The sequence below is a fragment of the Telmatherina bonti genome, assembly GCF_933228915.1.
Source record: "Telmatherina bonti genome assembly, chromosome: 16".
Taxonomy (NCBI): Eukaryota; Metazoa; Chordata; class Actinopteri; order Atheriniformes; family Telmatherinidae; genus Telmatherina; species Telmatherina bonti.
Window position 1 is genome coordinate 20,880,972 of NC_136614.1, and position 18,906 is coordinate 20,899,877.

Consider the following 18,906-nt stretch of genomic DNA (forward strand, 5'->3'; position numbering starts at 1 on the left):
ACATGTTCAGTCTGATACATGAGGAGCCTGCACACCTGCATACACACACACACACACACACACACACACACACACACACACACACACACCTTGCCTGTGTCCAGCTGACCCTTCATAGAGTGTCTCCCATTACTTTGCCCTTCAGCCCCCCAGTTCTCCTGTCCAGATCGCCGGCTTCCTCCTGCCCGTCTCTACTGTTAACAGTCTTCTCTCATGTTTTTGATTGATTTCTGCTCTTCTCTTCATCCTGCATGGATGCTGTTTCAGTGCTGTCAGGCCCTCTTCCTTCGACCACTCTAGCCAGCCAAACTAATAGCCTGTGTCCCCTTTTTAATGGCACCGTTACATCACTGCAGTGGCTTCAGGCCATTATGGAAGGCCACAAAGCCACCCCAAGTACCTCTGGGCTCTAACTGTTTCTTTATCTACTGTCTTGTTGTTTTCTCTCTGTTTTCTGTAAGTCTGTTCATTTCTTTGCATACCCTTTTAAATGGTTTCTACTTTTTCTATTACCATTTTTTTCCCCTTCCCTCTACGTGCCTCTCCCATGACATTTTGATCTTTTAGCATTTGCTTTTCTCTGCGTTGAATTTAGCCTTCAGTCACTGGTGATCTCTTCCTTGTTCCTCCTTTTAACATCTGCCATATTAGTTACCTTGTTCTCACCTTCATCTCTTTGTATTTAGTTTTTGGCTTCTTAGAAAACTAATAGAAACGGCTTATTGTGCATAAATGTTAATCATTTTAGATACCAAGTAATTAAAGACCGAAGTGTCTTTTCTGTGGAAATCACATTTGTTATTTATCATCTCTTTTCATCTGTAGCTGGAAAGGCCTTTTTTTTTTTAAACATTTGTTTAAAGGGGACTAGACTTTCAGATGATTTGGTTTACAAATGTACAGCATACAAATCCTAGAGATTCTCAGCAGAAGCAGATTTTCTCGTATATATGTGCTTCATTTACATTTGTTGAATAGAAGGGGAAGTGAATGAATAAAAGCTTGATCACTGTTACCGTTTCTGTTTAAAACTCATTTTAAAGGATAACAAAATTTCAAACTATAAAAAGCTATAGTTGGAGGAAAGGAGAGGACAGGAACAAAATGCAAAATGGAAGCAATAGCCAGTATGAAATGCATTAAAATGTTTACACTATGGCGCATTAAAAAATGTAAATATATTGTAGAAATAATCTTCTCGGCACACTTTGATCTTAAAAGGTAGGATAATCTATCAGACTTTATCCTAATTTTGAATCAGCAGCATGAAGAATCTTAATTCTTTGGATTAAACAAATTGATTTCTTCTCTACTTATTATTCCATGTATTCTTTGTGAGTTGATCTGTGACTAACAGCTGACTTTGTTTCACATCAGCAACATGTACTGATATATATACAGAGGATGCTACTTATCTCTTCTGTACTTCTTCACACTTCTATTATGAACACTCATACAGCGTGACAGTACCTTATATATCCTGCTTATGCACCAGCTTGTCTTTGACCAAGCATGAGGCTTACACAGGCTGTGTTTTTGTGCCACGCATTTCAGATTTTATTTTCTGGATTATCAATTCAAATGTGAAACCTTGTGTACAAAATTTTGAACCAAGGAGGGACTAAATAAATGATGGGATTTAAGGAGCCAAGCAGTCTCACCAGCAAAAGCAAGGAGGGGTAGGAAGAGCTGGAGCATGAGCTGAATAAGACAGAGTGAAGAGTTTTTCTGGACTGCTGGAGGAAGTGTGCAGAAGCCAGAATTATAGGGCAGCATTTGCATTGAGGTAAAACAGATGAGAGAGGCATAGCTGCATGCTAAAAGGCAGCTTGGTCTGTGACTTTTCTTGTCTGCTGTTGCTGTGTGTGTGTGTGTGTGTGTGTGTGTGTGTGTGTGTGTGTACTGGACTGCATCCATATAAGATGGGGTATAAAATGGGGGAGGAATGAATAAATTCTATCATTTTCCTGCTACATTTAAAGAAACTGAAGGTCCCTGAGAGTGACAAGAACTTCCTCACCTCACTTTAGTTAAGAGTATTTTAGCCAGATGTTATCTGTCTAAGTAAAAGATATGAAGGAAAGAGATAAACTATCCAGGACTGGCTCACTGATAAGAAGCTTCACATCCTGAGATCAGAAGCTGCTGCTACACCTGGTGCAGCCCGACTTAGACACACACTTAAACAGCTTTTGCTGGTCTTTGTGAGGACTCTTGCTGATTTACATGACACATTCCCTTGCTGTTTACCCTAATCTCTCTTACAACAAACCTCAACAGAAATGGTCATACCTGAACCCTGACATCTTGTCTTAAACTTCACACAAGCTGTTGAAGGTGTTTACCGTATTTGGATGTCATATTGGTCCTCACAACAATTGATAAACATGTTAACACACATGCACACTTACTTACATTCACATGTTCACTCATGTTTCTTCTCTACATGAACATAATTAGTAGTTAAGGTGAATGACATTTTTTACTTGGGATGTAAAAGATTGTAAGAAATCCATCTGCTTGTGTGACGGATCTCTCACACGTGAGTGTTTCTGCCTGCATTATTTAGTGCGCCATGAGAGCTTAGTGCTGCTCAGTACAGGTTTGTAGCTACCTCACTCAGCACTCAAATGCATTCTGGCACAGACCTCTGCACTCGCTCGCTCTTGTTTGTCGCCTTTGCACCTACTTGTCACACCATCTAAAAGCCTCATGAAGTACCTAAATCTGTTTGGGCAGCAGCACACGGTGCTCTCGACCCTTTGTCGACCACTTGTTGCTCCTGACTCTGTCAGGGTCTTTTGTGTCTGTAACAGTCCCGCCTGAGTGTGTGTTTTTGAAAATTGTAAGCAGCAAGTTATATAGTATTGTTCTCAGCTCCTTTTGTGCTTTCCTTTCTTTTATTGTTATATCTCTTTGCAAGAATGCAAAAAGTAAAATCAGCACGGAGGTGTACATACAACTGTAATGTTAACGTTCAGTTGCTAAAAACAAGGGCGCCTGATCAACTCGAAGAGCACTTTAAATTTTAATTCACCATGTTGAGGTAGAGAAGATGATCAGCACTTCCCATGTTGGTGAAGATGAAAGTAAGAAAAGAAAAGTCACTTTTCTTCTGTTGGACTAAACTGCTAGATATTTTGATCTTGTGCGTGGTCATTTACAGACACTAGCAAGTGTTAACAGTCGTACTTCTAACAATGTCTTCTTAATGATGAAGCTAGAAGAAGCAAAGTGCCATCAGTTTCCTCTTGTGGTTATTTCTGTTTAACAAAGAACAGATTTTGTACAAAATATGTTTTCTTTTTTTTTTTCTCAGTTTTGTGTGTGCGTGCGGGCGTGCGTGCGTGTGTGTGCGCTTCCTGCCTAAATGGCTGCTGTAGTTCCTCTCTCATGCTGTCTTTGAAGCTTAATTCCAGCCTCTGGCAATGCTCAGGTTACTGCACTTCCCTCATGGGATCCTGATGCCTTTCTGTTTTTCTCTCTCTCTCCTCTTGAAATCATGCTATACCGTTTTTATGTGATGAACCATGAATAATTTTTTTTGTCAGCTTTTACATTTTAGAAATTTTCTCCTCTTAAACTCAGATAAGACTGAAGTAATTCTCGTTGGATCTGAAAAACTCAGAGCTAAATTTTCCGGTTTTGTAATGAACCTGGATGGCATTACTTTAGCTTCCAGTGCTACAGTGAGAAACCTTGGAGTAATATTTGACCCTGACCTGTCCTTTGGTCCACATATTAAGCAGGTTACTAAAACAGCCTTCTTTCATTTACGTAATATAGCCAAAATTAGGGACATTCTGTCTCAGAGTGATGCAGAAAAACTGGTTTACGCTTTTGTTAGTTCGAGACTAGATTACTGTAACTCTCTATTACTGGGCTGTCCTAAATATGCCCTGAAAACCCTTCAGCTGATCCAGAATTCTGCAGCCAGAGTCCTGACCAGAACCAGCATGAGAGATCATATTTCTCCAGTTTTAGCCTCTCTTCATTGGCTGCCTGTTGAATCTAGAATAGAATTTAAAATCCTTCTCCTTACATATAAAGCCCTCCACAACCAGGCACCACTATATATCAAAGACTTCATTGTTCCTTATATACCAAGCAGAGTACTTCGTTCGCAGACTGCAGGCTTACGTGTGGTTCCTAGAGTCTCAAAGAGCCGAGCAGGAGGCAGAGCCTTTGGTTATCAGGCCCCTCTCTTATGGAATAAGCTCCCAGTTAGTGTTAGGGAAGCAGACACCCTCCCCACCTTTAAGACTAGGCTGAAGACTTATCTTTTTGATAAGTCCTATAGCTAGGGATGGTTAGCATCCCTTAGTTATGCTGCTATAGGTTTAGACTGCTGAGGGACATTTCCTGATACACTGAGCTTCTTTCTTTTTCTCTTTATCTCTTTCTTTTACACCCCCCCCCCCCCCCCCCCATAACAGTGTTGCATCATTAACATGTATGTCTCCTGTCTCAGCAGGTCTCCCTGGCCGGGAGTAGCAGTTCCTGTTGTCTGTTGTCTTTCTGTCCTCTTCCCCCCCACACAGCAGAGGCAGATGGCTGCCTGTCCTGAGCCGGGTTCTGCCGGAGGTTTCCTTCCTGTTAAAAGGGAGTTTTTTCCTTCCCACTGTCGCCAGTGTGCTTGCTCAGGATGGGAGATTGAGTTGAGTCTCATTCGGACAGAGACGTTCTAAGAACTGCGTTCTGAGAACTAATAGCGTTCTAAGAACTGTCCTTCGCCAGAGAACCGTGTCACTTTGCATTCGGACATGAGTCGGAGACCCGATCGCTACCGATCTGACGCAACCATCTGCGACAGTGACGTGTTATTTTAGCGCCACTCAGCAACAAAACAAACCGCGAAGAGGAAAACACCACAAAGGAGCAAAAATGGAGAGCGACAAGGCCATCGTGTTCTTTGTGTGCTTTCGAACCCCCTCTGGATTTCCTCGGCTGAAAAAACGGCCAGCAGGGCTCTGACTTCGTCGTCCGTCCACTTATCAGCTGCGTTCTCCATGCTTCCGTAAACAGTGGTTTTTAAAAATGGCGGGGTCTGACGATGCGGAAATTAAGTAGCGGCGCTCAGCGCGAGGGCGTAGCTATCACCTACGTCAGCCTGCTTCGTCAGATGCGTTCCTACAGAACTAAGGAAAGACCCGGAAGTTGAGTAGGCGCTGAAATGGTTATAGGAACTCAGGGGCATGGTCCCTAAGTTCCGATCTGTCCGAATGCGCCAAAGAACTGAAAAGGTTACAGGAACGTCAAATGGTTCCTACAGTGGGAAAGAGGCTTTGGACTCAACTCAATCTGTTGGTTTCCTTATATAGGCTGTTATGAATTGGCCTTCATTATGTTTTCCCCTCTGTCTGTAAAGCGTCTTGAGATGGCATTGCCGTGATTTGACGCTATATAAATAAAGTTGAATTGAAATTGAATTGAATTTAGTATTTGTTTTCTCATGTTGTTTGTCCCCCAAACTCCATGATCCTGTCTATGTTTATTGTCTCTGTGTTGCTTATTCCAGCCTCTTTACTTTTCTCCTGTTGCTTATCACGCCATGGTTTCCTGAGGGTGTTACTGATGATCCTTCACTGCCTCAGGTGGCTGGTCCTTCATAGTTTGTGAAAGTCATTATCCAGCTGTGTTGCTGCAGTGTAGATGATGGAAAAGGGTTAGCTTGTGACTTTGTTCGTATCATTTTATTGAGGCGATGGTTTAATGATGGTTTTGAGTTGTTTTGTTTTTTTGTTGTTTTTTTTTTTTTTTTGCTATGAGTTTTGTACAGTTTTAGTATTTGTGTCTATGTTGACATTTTGTCTGTGTGTGTGTGTGTGTGTGTGTGTGTGTGTGTGTGTGTGTGTGTGTGTGTGTGTGTGTGTGTGTGTGTGTGTGTGTGTGTGTGTGTGTGTGTGTGTGTGTGTGTGTGTGTGTGTGAGATAGAAAGGCTATGAATAACAGAATGATACTTGGGTTGCCACTACTTTTTTTTAGATTTCCCTCCGGCTGCAGTAAAATGCACCCATTTGTAACTTCCTCATGTAAAATTCACATCTGCTTGCAACGTTCTGCATTTTCTTTCCAAGAGTCTTTGCTTGCCAGATTGAGGGTTACTATTGGCCGCATGCTTTTTCATCCGTCCCCTTAGAAGACTCTCCAACTTGCATTTGTGATAGTCTCAGCTGTGTTCCACTGACTTTCAGAAAATTTACTTTAAATGTAGTTAATTACTAGATTGTGTGTGTGTGTGTGTGTGTGTGTGTGTGTGTGTGTGTGTGTGTGTGTGTGTGTGTGTGTGTGTGTGTGTGTGTGTGTGTGTGTGTGTGTGTGTGTGTGTGTGTGTGTGTGTGTGTGTGGCCCATCAATCTCTGCTTGTATAGCAATGTCAACACAACTTATCTCACTCATCGTATGTGGCTTTCCTTCAGGGAGATTGAAATGAAGCAGTGAGAACAACAGTGTAACATTAGCCCGAGGGGCAATGATTAGTGGATTATAACAGGCTTACTACTCTGTAACATTGATTCTTACTTCTTGAGTAATGGCATCAAAGTCAATTTTCATGATAGTGATGAGATGGAGCCAGACTGCATTTACTGTGTTCATCAGTGAGGTTTCTGTCAATCACGCAGCCAGCAAGCGTAAATGCATGAAATGCGTAACACAGAACCTTATTTAATAACTGCAAGTCCTCATTTCCTCTGATCATTTCTTTTCCTTCTGTCCACCTCCACAGTGTCGCTTCAGGACATTACCATGAGGAAGGCTTTTAGGAGTTCTACTATCCAGGACCAGCAGCTGTTTGATCGCAAGTCTCTGCCGGTTCCACTGCATGAGACCTTCCACACTTGCGAGCAGCCTCCACCCCTCAACATACTCACACCTTACAGGTCTGAACAGTGTCTGACAGCCACTTTTCCCCCCTGCAGATTTCACAATGCTGATGGCATTTACTTTTTCCTGCGTTTATTCATTTGATGCTTACTCTATTCACCCTGAAAAGACTGTTTGCACAACAAAATGATCTCAAATTACAGCTTTTACTCAGCTTATTTGTTGTTTTAAATCTCTCCCTGCTCTGAACAAAAGATTTAATTACACCATGATACTCAAAATGGTGTGTTGAGAAGCTCTCTGACCTTGGATGGTTGTAATCTCGAATGAATGGGAGTTTTTTACACATGCTCTGATCAGTTTATTATGCAGTACTATTTACTTTTCACTAATCTGAATAATATGAATGGGTATTACGAAGTAGCAACCATTTCAGTTTATTTTTGGTTATTAGGAATACCTGACACTTAAAAGTATTTTAGCAATATGAAGTCTAATGTTCAAATTGTCGAAAGGTTCAATAGTCATGTTTGCTGAATGTCCATATTTAAAACATTGTGCTATCCAAGAGCTAGCATGGGTTTATAGCTCAGGGTTTGAGTGTACGTTGAGCTGCTGGCCCTGGTGCATTTTCCCTAAAACTCTGACACACCATGCTTTGCAAAAGATCCTGAGAGTATAAAAGTGCATGATCTATTCAAAAACTGTGGCAGCAGCAATCCCATGATGGAAACAAGCTGTTCATAACCAATCAGGGCTAATAATGAAATGACTCTGTCAGACATGTTTCTGTGATCTGCCATGTGGAGTAAATGCAAGGTGTGTTGGTGCCACTGTGGAAAAAAAACTTTGATTTTTCTTTCTTTTCTCTTTCTAAAAGAACACAACTATACTATGTGGGACAAATACCAGCCAGTACTGATTGGTGAGGGATTAGTGCAGCCATCAATCACCGTTGGCCACTGTTGGTGGATAAATATAGCTTGTGTGTGCATCTCAAGGTTTTTAGTGCATTTCAATCATTAGCTAGCTGGTGACTTTGGCTCTTGAAAATGAAGCAGATGAGGAGAGTGATAGATGGAGTTGTCCAAAAGGTGAGTAATCCATTAAAAAAAAAAGAACTGCCTTTAATTTCGTGGCCTTTGCAAGCTGCTGCAGGTGGAGGGTTTTTCAGTCTATGGTTATATCCCAAACCAAACTGTTTAGTCATATTTCAGGTTCTAAAACACACCCTGGCAGCTGTGATCAATGCCACCAGAATCACAGTAAATGATTTTTTTTTTTTGTTACAGATGTCATGTTGGCAACGCCGCAAGATTAAACTGGATATTATTTTCTGGCGTTTCAGTGCTGCTGTTTCCAGAAGTGCTTATTTTTGCCAGCACAAGTAGGAAATCTGTCCCGTAGTGCAATCATTTCTGCACATATTCCTCAGACTTTTACAGTCCGCCTGTATTTCTTTACTTTATACAACAACTTCCAATATTGTATCTTGACAGCTTCTTGTTGAAATATAAACTATATTAGAATTACTTTTATGATTAGGCCACATTAGCACCCATTTGTGCACTCGATTGGCTTTACTGGTTGCTATCATTGGTTGTTACTCTGTAGTTCACACTCCGCAGCTGCTACTCTAAATCATTAGACACTTTTGTATTTTGTGACACATAGATTTTATTATCGGGTTAAAACTGGTTATTTCAAAGGTGGCCATTCCGAGTGTTATTCATTTTCAATTTAAAGGTTGAAGTCTTGTTTATTGGGATCAACTTATTTTCGGTTTCAATTAGTATGGAGAGATGCAGCTGAAAAAGGACAGCAAGCTGAGGACAATACCCCTCCCCCGCCTCTTTTTTTTTTTTTTTTTAAGATTATAATGTGTGGTGACACATTTTGCTTTTTTTGGAGCGTCCTTTTTTCCCCAGATTTCCTTCAGTTTTTTCTCCAGCACTGCATGAATGATGACATTTATTCAGCATGATGATTTCATTCTTTTGATTAACAATTTAAAACATTGGACTGTATTTTTTTCCCTTCTCTTAAAGTTACCTTCTCATTCATTTTCTTGCCATGTCTTCTTCACTTCTCCTCATTCCTCCTTTCCCCTTCTTTATATTTTCTTCTCCTCTCTTCTCCTCTCTGCTCACCACATCACACTAAGAGGCTCCCTGAGTAGCCTCCCCAGGCTGTTATTTCTCAGATGCATGCAGAGAAAAGCTTCTCCGCTCTGTCTCTCTGTTGCTGTTTCTCATCCGCAAGTGCACGAACACACCTTGAACGTGTAAAAATACCCCGACTTAATGATTTACAAAAACCCAAACTCTACCTGTAGTGCACTCGCATGCACACTTCAGTAGCATTCTCCCCACTCCCGCTTCATCCCATTGTTAAATCCTATTTTCTTTGTTGTGTTGCATATCATTAGACTTTCTACTTTTGCCTTTTGAAGCTGTGCCTTTTCATCTTCTATGTGCTTGTACTTATTGGTGTCGCTGCCAAATAATTGCCTCCCCAGACATGGCCAACACTCAGTGAAGGCAGCTACACACAGATTATAGTGAAAAGCCATGAATGGTCAGACTTTATTAAGTTTGTTTGTATTCCTTTGACACGTCAAAGATGGCCTAAAATGTGAGTGAGGGAGATTATTTGCCTCACACATTTAAATTACTGCTAATTTGTACAAAACACATAAGAGGAGAGGACATTTAATCGACACTGTCACCCAGTTGTTCCCAGAACACTTGTCTAATCTTCATCTTCGCTTCACCTGTTGGACCGCTTGTAAGATTTTTGTGGGAATTGTAATTGTTACATTTTAATGTTTCCAAGTATATACATTTCTTTTTTTTTCAAAGCAAAATATGCAATACTGATGTGCAATGACATTTCCAAGCAGCATGCTAAGGGACTTGTGTATGCAAATTTCCTTGTCAAGAGGGACTTTCATCTGTATGAAGTCTGTTCTTGTTTTCCTGCCTTTCATCACAGTGACCACTAAACACAGAGGCTTCTGTAATGTCAACGAGGAATAAAAAAAGAAAGGAAGAAGGCTGAGTGGGAATGGATGCTAATGCTTCAGCTATCTTTCATGATGAATAGTAAATAATGGTTATGATTTGTTCAGGGATTGCAGACAAAAATGAACAAAGGGATGAGTTAAAACATATTATGTTTTTCTTTCGTCCTTTTCTCTGCATTTCTCTGAGTTGTTCAGATCCTAGCTGCTGCATTATGAGAAACTTGGTGCAAAAAGAATAAGAAAATGTAATTATGTAGTTATTTGGTGCCTTGCAACCTGTGGAGGACTTTCACATAGGTGGTTTTTTTGTTTTTTTTAATACATGTGGATGCCCACATGTTGTTGATTTTTTTTTTTAACCACCTAAATGTGACAATGTCTTGCTTTTATTACTCTTATACTGGGCGGAGCGGGACAGACAAATCAGCACTGGCATTTTGGTCCAGACTGGCCCATATACAATCATGCACACCACAAATATCTGCACTTCCTTAAATGTGATTATCAGCCGTGCAAATCCTTAAAGCCACTAAAACCATACAGCGAGTAAGCAGGAAACACACATTAGATACTAAAATAAAGAAATAAACATTTGCACTTCATGAGAAATGATGGATGAGATGAAAACTGTTCCTGGACAAAGTGTAGAAACTGTTTCCTCTTTAGCAAAACCAGGTAAAACTAAACAACGGCTGGACTTTGTCTTCAACATGATGCAGCCAGGTCAGGAATCTCTGATAAACAAGCAAACAGCTGCATCAGACATCTAGTATAACCAGGAAAGCACTCAGAGTGCAGACCTCCACCAAGCAACTCATTTTCACCCATGTTGGGAAGAATCCTTTGAAACAATTTCCTGAATCCACAGCTCCTTCTAGATGTCTTTCAAATTTAATGGAAATTAAGCCAAGACCCATTCTCAGAAAAAAATCACAAATCAACTTAGTAGTTTTACTAACACAGAGACAGACAGTTGGATAACATGGCAAAATCAAAACCACCTGGGCAGAGGTGAAAAATTTAGATGGAGAGCTAATCTCATATATTGTCCATAAACACACAGAAGCTGCCTCTTACACTTAAAACCTAAAAGTATCCGACTATCTGCAGATTCCCTGTTAATGTTGCTAAGTGATGGTTTAAAAGCAAGCGAACAACTAGTTAACCTGTTAAACAGTTGTTCTGCTGACATAAACTAGTATCATTAAAATAAGGAGACAAACTAAGATGGTGATTAAACAGCTGTTTTATAACTTTGCTAACAGCTAGCATGTTTGCCGCTAACGGGCTCAGCGATGTGAAAGTAGTGTGTCTTACTGCAGTTTCTACCACCATCATCATCATCATAATCATCATCATCATCATCATCCACAGCAGCTGATGAAGGTCCTGTCAACATGCCAATCATCTTTGGACATTTGCAGTTTTTTTTTTTGTTTGTTTTTTTAAATGTACAGTTTCTCTGTGCTTCTTATCTTACCTCTATTGGTACCGAGCCAGAGGCGGTTTTAAATATCTGATTGGTTCATTGTGGAGCCAGTTAGGAAGTAGTCAACGGGCTGCGGATCAACGTGTTTTATTAGCCAGTGGTTGGGGAAGAAAATTCTGTTCTGAAAATTTGGATGAATGAATCACTCAGAAACGGGGACCACAAAGAAAGGAGGTGCAGCTAAAAGTTCAAGTGGACCAGTCTAGTGTTATTTGGACCACTGATCTAGTGAGTTCTGTCGGCCATTCAGGCTTATTTAAAAACTCTGTCAGCCCAAAACACACATCGGCTCCTCAGGAAAATGCCCTTTATGCGGGCTGGCCCGTCCGTCCCTGCTCGACTTACATTGTCAAGTGTTCCATTTGAAAGTTTGTGAAGTTAAAGAAAACATTTTAAATACCAAAATAGTCAATCATGTAAGAACCTGCAAATAAACTGCTCACTGTAATGATGCATTCATCTTTAAAACAGGGGAAAGTCACGAACTCAATGTTTTTAAAGTAAAAGGAATTTCTTGAAAAACCATTCAGGCTTTCTATAATTTCAGTGATCATTACATTGAACCAAAATGAAATCTGATTGCTTCATTTATGTTTCCTTTGTCTGCAGGGATGATGGGAAGGACTGTCTAAAGTTTTACACAAATCCATCCTACTTTTTTGACCTGTGGAGAGAAAAGATGCTGCAAGACACAGAGGACAAGAGGAAGGAGAGGCGGAAACAGAAGGTAAGTCTCGAAGGCCCCGGTTGCCCACATTTTGTTTCATCCATTTCTGTTTTTTTTTCCCCATACAGCAGTTGAGGACTGTGTAGGTTGTTGTTTCTTGCAATAGATTGAAGTGTTTGCGATGAGTAGTGAGGTGATGAAGTGAGGGAGAAGAGACTTCCTGTGTTCTCCTCAGATACAGATCGATGTGTCCTGCATGAATTATCAGACACGGTGACTCATTAATAGATTCACAGGCTTGGCTTCAAACCATGTAGCCTCTTGCATTAATTAGTCACCATTCATAGATAAATCAACTCTTCCCTCAGTCAACCGTCTTAGTTATTACTTGTGTGATCATTACATCTAATTAATGGGAGCAGCTGCTTCTCACTGTGCGTCATCTCTGCCTCTGCTAACAGACACAGTCACGTAGCCTAATGAGGAAGATCTGTGTACAGATGCAATGTGATATCAGATTTTCATGCGCACGATCAGATGAAATGTAGAGGTTCTTCATCATCTACCGAAAGCAGCTCTTACTCATCAAGTGCAGGGTTGTGGCCCCCACTCAAAACGGAGGGGTTTCCCACCCTCAGTGCCAGGAACGGTAATCAGGACCAGCTTGCATTTCCCTGCGTGGGAAGCAGCTCCCCATTTTGCCCCCTCGCAGTCAATCAAAACTTATTACATCCATGTCAGCGAGGAATAAAGAGAGTGATTTTCCACTGAGGGTTTATGTGAACGCAGAGGATATAATTGGTTGGTTATGAGGTTTGTAATGACTGGGAATGACACAGTGAGGATGGATGACAGGTTTCACCAAGACGGAGAGAGTAAGGGTAAATATAATCACATTTAGATGGGATTGTTTGCTAGTTTAGTATTGATTAGATCATTTTAACTTGAGCATGCATGCATTGTTTCCACCAACAGCATGAAGTAGAAAACTAATATGCTACCAAAGGTGGACCTCATTTGCTCCCGAGGACTAGGATGATGTGACCGCTTGTAAGCAAAGCTCATTCTGCTTATTTCCTTCTAATTAAAGCCCCGGGTGGGCTCAGCATGTAAAGCCATGTTCATTTCCCTCCTCGCCACACTGGCAGTCAGAACGGACCCCATGGAAAGGCCCAGAGGACATTCACAAGGAAAACAGGATCGGTTAGGAATAACACACACAAACACATATTTCTTGGTTTGTGTATTCCTGGGAGATAAATGATCTGAGTGAGGATAAGTACAAATGCGGTGCAGAGGAATTATGTATGTATATGTGTGTGTGTGTGTGTGTGTGTGTGTGTGTGTGTGTGTGTGTGTGTGTGTTTGTGGGGAGCACAAAAAGTTGCTCATGCACATATGTTGTGTACAGTGTACAAATGAGTTTGTTTGAAAATGAAGGCGTAAATCTTTACACTTCATCGCTTAGCTCTTCAAGTGGTTGTGCTGCATTGTGTTAATTTGCCTTTCAGTCATGATGCTCAGCATGTGTGTTTGAATTAGTGGCCATAATTACTTATGTCCTTTATGGTCGCATCTCATTATTTCACCAGAAGATCCAGCAGATACTTTCCATTTGATCATTTTGATCTCAAATCCTGAGTATGTTTTATAATCACTCTTTCTCTAATCTTAATGTGGATACACAAACACACACAGGCTTGAATACACACACAAGTGCTTAAAAATATCTTAATAGGCCATTATGTACTGTGCAGTTGCCGTGTCAGGGACCTGACATGCCTCACCACCTGTCAGTCAGTGTGTTTCCATCCGAGACTGGGTGCCAACACAATTTGTGCCATGACAAACTGTGTTCCAGCTCCGTTGCATTTCTCTCCTCAGTGAAGTCTGTAATTTAGTCTATACTCCTACTCTCTGTCTCATCTCATATTTGTCCCTGCACTGGAAAAATTATAAACTGCAGCTCAAGGAATATAAACACACACACACACACACACACACACACATACACATATATGTGTGTGTATATATATATATATATATATATATATATATATATATATATATATATATATATATATATATATATATATGTGTATATATATATGTATATATATATATATATGTATGTGAGAGAGAGAGAGAGATAATAGTGGTAATATATTGATAATGTTATAATAATAAAAAAAACAAGAGAATGATAATGATGAATTTTAGTCCACCAACCAAACAAGGGCCATTGTTGGCAGGATACATTTATTGCCCTGTATTATTTTCATAGTTTTAAACTGTTGGAAATTTCAGGTTTTAGTGTGTGTGGTGGATATTCAGATATTTGTTCACTTTTTACTTGAGGACAAGTCTGCTGAAATGAAAATAGTAAAACCAAAAATAGCAACATAGTGGTAAACTAGCTTTTGAATGTGGATCAGAGGTGCCTTTTTAGTGTGAATAAAACATATTCATGTCTGCAAAGTCATTAAACTGTCTTACACTTTAGAGAAGCGTCAACAAGATTGGAAGTGGCAACAAGGTTGTTCATAACAGACGGTCAGTCTGCGGTTACAAAACAATATCTAATCTTAACATAATTATAAATTATTACATTCATTTTTACACACAAATGAGGTCTCCTTTTCTATTAAACTTCAACAATTTCCTTTCATGCACACTGAAACACTGAAACAAGAACAGGAAATGAGTAGTGTCAGCAGCTATTTTAGTTAGTAACTATAATAGTTTTATTGAAGTCAGATTTAACACAGTTACTCATATGCACAAACGGTAGGAAGCAGTGATGAATGAGAAGCAGCACAGAGCAGAGATAAAGGAGCAGAGGAAAGCTGTAGTGTCCTAATCTTGTTAGCTCCTGCGTTGGCCTCTGCCTCAGTGGATTAGCAGTAGACTATGTGAGAGGAAGGTCCCTGGGACTGAGTGGGAAAAATAAGCTGCGAAGGAAGTTGCAGAAAACCTTGCTGCTTCTCTTTGAGATCAGCACTTGAGTCCAAGCTTTATTTAGCTCTGTCTCAAACGTCTGGATCCCCTATGGAGAATCGCTTTTGGCTCTTCCTCTCTGTTTCCCGTCTCATTATAGCACTCACAGGCCTCCTAACGGAATATAACGACATTCAGATTTGAGCCTGTTTTTCATACTGTACTCAAACAAAGGGGGCAGAGATATTTTCTGAAATTGGGCCATTGTTGTTTGAAAAATGCTTTTGCCAGTTCTTATTAAAGCAGGGGAGGCCAACTATTGCATGTTAATGAGCCCTTTTATTATGCCTTTCCTGCATAATTACAGCGCAATGTTTAAAGCAAAAAAATCTCCTCACCAAAGCATCGTGTTTTTTACTGAAAAGATTATAATTAAGGTTTAGAGAAAGTGTAATAATGCTGATGTGATAGATTTTTACATTAGTACTTTATCATCAATAAGGAGAGTGTACAGTTTCTGAACAGTGGTCATAGCAACATCTCAGTACTGGTTTGGAGCTGAAGGATTCCCAGTTTTAACACCAGATTGGATCCCGCAAACATCCAATAATCTTTATTTTAGAAATGTAAACGCAAACATGTAGGAATTTTTTTTGCAAGTGTGTTTGAATTACACAATATAAAGAAAATGTTAACAAGATTTCCTGATTTTATAAAAATATCTTGATTCAGATTTCCAGTCAGAATTTTGTAAAGTTGATGTGAAGATTCACACTGAACTGAGACACTTTGATCAATATGGAACAACTGAATTTATGTTACATTTATCATTTTTATCCATTATGATGTAAAAACAGTGGTAGTTTTTATTAAAGTGCAAAAATGATCTTTCAGCTTCACAATACATATAAATATTAATTATTCAAACTTTTTTACTTCATCACGGAGCTGCAGGTTATACCATCAAGCATTGGATTTTATTTGATCATTGGCAGGGTTCTCACTGGTGCTGGAAATCCATGAAAACAAATTTTACTGTGGTGGTTTCTGACTTTTGGATAAATTTTAGATTTTGGTTTTAAATAAACTGAAGGTGTGTAGATCATGTAAAACAGTAGGTACTGGATTCCAAGTTGTAGACACAAAATATGAAAACACAAGTTGTCTGTAGGTCCAAAATGGAACCAGACATTTGCCTAAAAAAATTCATCCCGGTCAGCCTGTTTTGATTTTCTGGAATGGCCAATCTGTGCAGGATTTTAAAATGTAGGATGGAATCTGCATATTTGATCCTATTTTTCCAGCTGACTATTTTTTCCAAGATCCTGTGGTGATTATAGCTCATATTTTAGCTTATTTTTATGCTGTTTAGACCAGTTGTAAAATGGTCTTGCATGCCAGTACTGAGCATGAATACAGTACACAATGTCAAAAATACCTTAAATGGAGTTTGATAACATCCAAGAAACTAAACTAAGTGACAGGCTTATTTTATTTTATTTTATTTTATTCCACAATCTAGCTGTGGAGTAAGATTATATGATGCTTGTGCAATAACTTGAAATACCACAGTGGAGCCACTGTTGGTAAGACACTTTAATGATCTTAGACTGAAAAGAAAAGAAAAAATTATGTTTAACTGTTGAGGAATTATTGTGGAACTTAATGCTGAACTGAGTCAAGCAAGACAAGACAAAAACTTATGCTACAACAGCTGCAGACGTCACACAAGGCATATTTTAGGCGCCCTCCGTCGTCTCCTGCTGCTCCTCTTGCTTGCTGAAAGCCTGTGCAACTGTTCAGCTAATAAGGCAGTTGTTTGAAAACTAGTTTCAGCTGTTAGACTTTCTCAGTGCGACAGACATCCACATTTTGCTAATACTAACTGAAGCCGTAAGTTGACAGGATGATTGGATGTCGCAAAATAATAGCGGTGAGACAGTAGAATGTGTAGTACTTGGAAAAAGATAGTAAAAATACTGCTTCAGGACTTCTCTTCACCGCCTTTCCTCTCAACCTTTTTCTTTTCGCTCTTTTCTGAATCCTGCTTTTTATCTAACTCTGTGCAGCTGGAAATGCCTTATCTTGTGTGTCCCAAGAGCCTTATAAGAGCCCTCTCTGAAACCCCTCCTCCCTTCCTTACTCCCCCAGAGGTAAGAGCTTCTCCCTTCTCCTCGCCCCATCGTCAGAGCATCTGCTCTCTGTGCAGCAGCCTGCAGCCCTCTCTCTCCCTCCCTCCACTCTCCACTCACTCCTCTGTTTTCTTCCAAGCAAGCAAACCGCCCACTTTCAACCTGTACTAACAACCCTCCAGCACACCTGCATCCCAGTTTTACCTGAGGGCTGAAGCCTAGCAGTCCTGAACATTGATTGCTTCTTGTGAGTAGTATTCCAGCGAGTTGTGAAGAGAATCAAGGCGCAGCATGAAGCAGCGGTGAGCTTAACAAACGGCAAGTCCTTTACATTAGTTTCAATTTGTTTTCCACTTTAGAAACGATAAAAGTGACTAATTGTTGTTTCAGCTTCACTCCTTTGACACTCATCATGTTTTACTAGAAAATCAAAAGATGTCCTGCATTGCAATAATGTAGCTGTACATCACTTGAAACATGACTTATTAACGTCTATATTTAGAATAAATTATGAGCAAAGCTTGACCGTACAAAGTTTCTGACTGACCACAGTTTAGACAAACTTTGGTTTAATTATTCAGACATTCCAGCAGAAGTTTTATTGCTCTTTCTTTCTCCTTTTTATCTTATTGCATAATTACAACTACAAATTTCAAAGCATAAAACAAAAGCAGCTGTTTGTTTTCTGTTTTTATTTAATAGACATAGGTATTAGGCTTTATGAGAATGCCATTTATTAATAAAAGCAGTAGCCTCCAGATAGCTGCTGTGTCAGTCTGTGCAGCCCAAATTTGACTGATCAGCAGTACCACTACTGTATGTACGGTTTGTGTTATTGTCAGCAGTAGGGTGGTCCGGTGGCCCCTCCATCAGGGGGTTCCACAGCTGCATTTCTGCTGAGTCTGTTACTTTATACACAAGCACAAAACCATCCACACAAATGATAACACACCTGTGGTGTGTGTGCTTAGATGTACTGCCAGACAAAAAAAAAAATGCATGTATATAATTTCTGTGTATCTGACATGCAGCACCAGCCCATTCAGGTAAAAGATGGCAGCTTAGCATAGCGACACAGCTTCCTGAAACTGGACACATTTAATAGAGATGAATCAAACCCGTTTAGGCATTAGAACATTTAATATAGAATGCATGAATTCTAATTTTTTCAATGTACAAACTCACTTTCCTTCCATTTTCAGTCATATTTTCCATTAACAATGCCAATTGCACATGTTTTGTGGCATTAAAACCTGCACGGTGATGATGTGTTTGACAGATGGTTGTCTCCCACAGGCAGAATTACGTTAATGTATGTGTTTGACATGTTCAATTCAATTCAATTCAACTTTATTTGTATAGCACCACTTCACAACAATGTTGTAACAGGGCACTTTACATACACGAATCAACATACACATCATTTTGAGCCAATTCATAAATAGCCTATAATAGAAACCAACTGATTGCATCGAGTCATGACTTCGATCTAATCCCCCATCCTGAGTATGCACGTGGCGACAGTGGGAAGGAAAAAAACTCCCCTTTAACAGGAAGAAAACCTCCAGCAGAACCCGACTCAAGGAGGGCAGCCATCTGCCTCGACTGGTTGGGGTGAAGACGACAGGACAAGACAGATCAACATGTACAACTGCACTTATTCAGGCAGACCTGAGGTGGTGGCGGTGATATGTGCTCTCGTTCTTCTTACTTCACATTGTGATGTCAAAAAAAAAAAAAAAAAAGATCTATAAAGCAGGATGGCTGCTGTTACTGCAATCTTTTCCAAAAAGTTTAAGTTTAAACACTAAAACTCTTCTTACTTTATTTG

The 18,906-nt window shown here is 39.9% G+C and overlaps 1 protein-coding gene across 2 annotated transcripts in view; it reads left to right on the plus strand.

Annotated features, from left to right (window-relative positions):
• wasf1 (WASP family member 1) overlaps window positions 1–18,906 on the plus strand; it is a 58,863-nt gene that overhangs the window by 29,524 nt on the left and 10,433 nt on the right. Inside the window, exons 4-6 of one of the 2 annotated variants that reach the window (XM_079255476.1) lie at window positions 6,728–6,881; window positions 11,949–12,066; window positions 17,013–17,096. In XM_079255476.1, the coding sequence (XP_079111602.1) occupies window positions 6,728–6,881; window positions 11,949–12,066; window positions 17,013–17,096 (356 nt within the window). The remainder of the gene's footprint in view (window positions 1–6,727; window positions 6,882–11,948; window positions 12,067–17,012; window positions 17,097–18,906) is intronic. The other variant, XM_079255477.1, reaches the window with a different exon arrangement.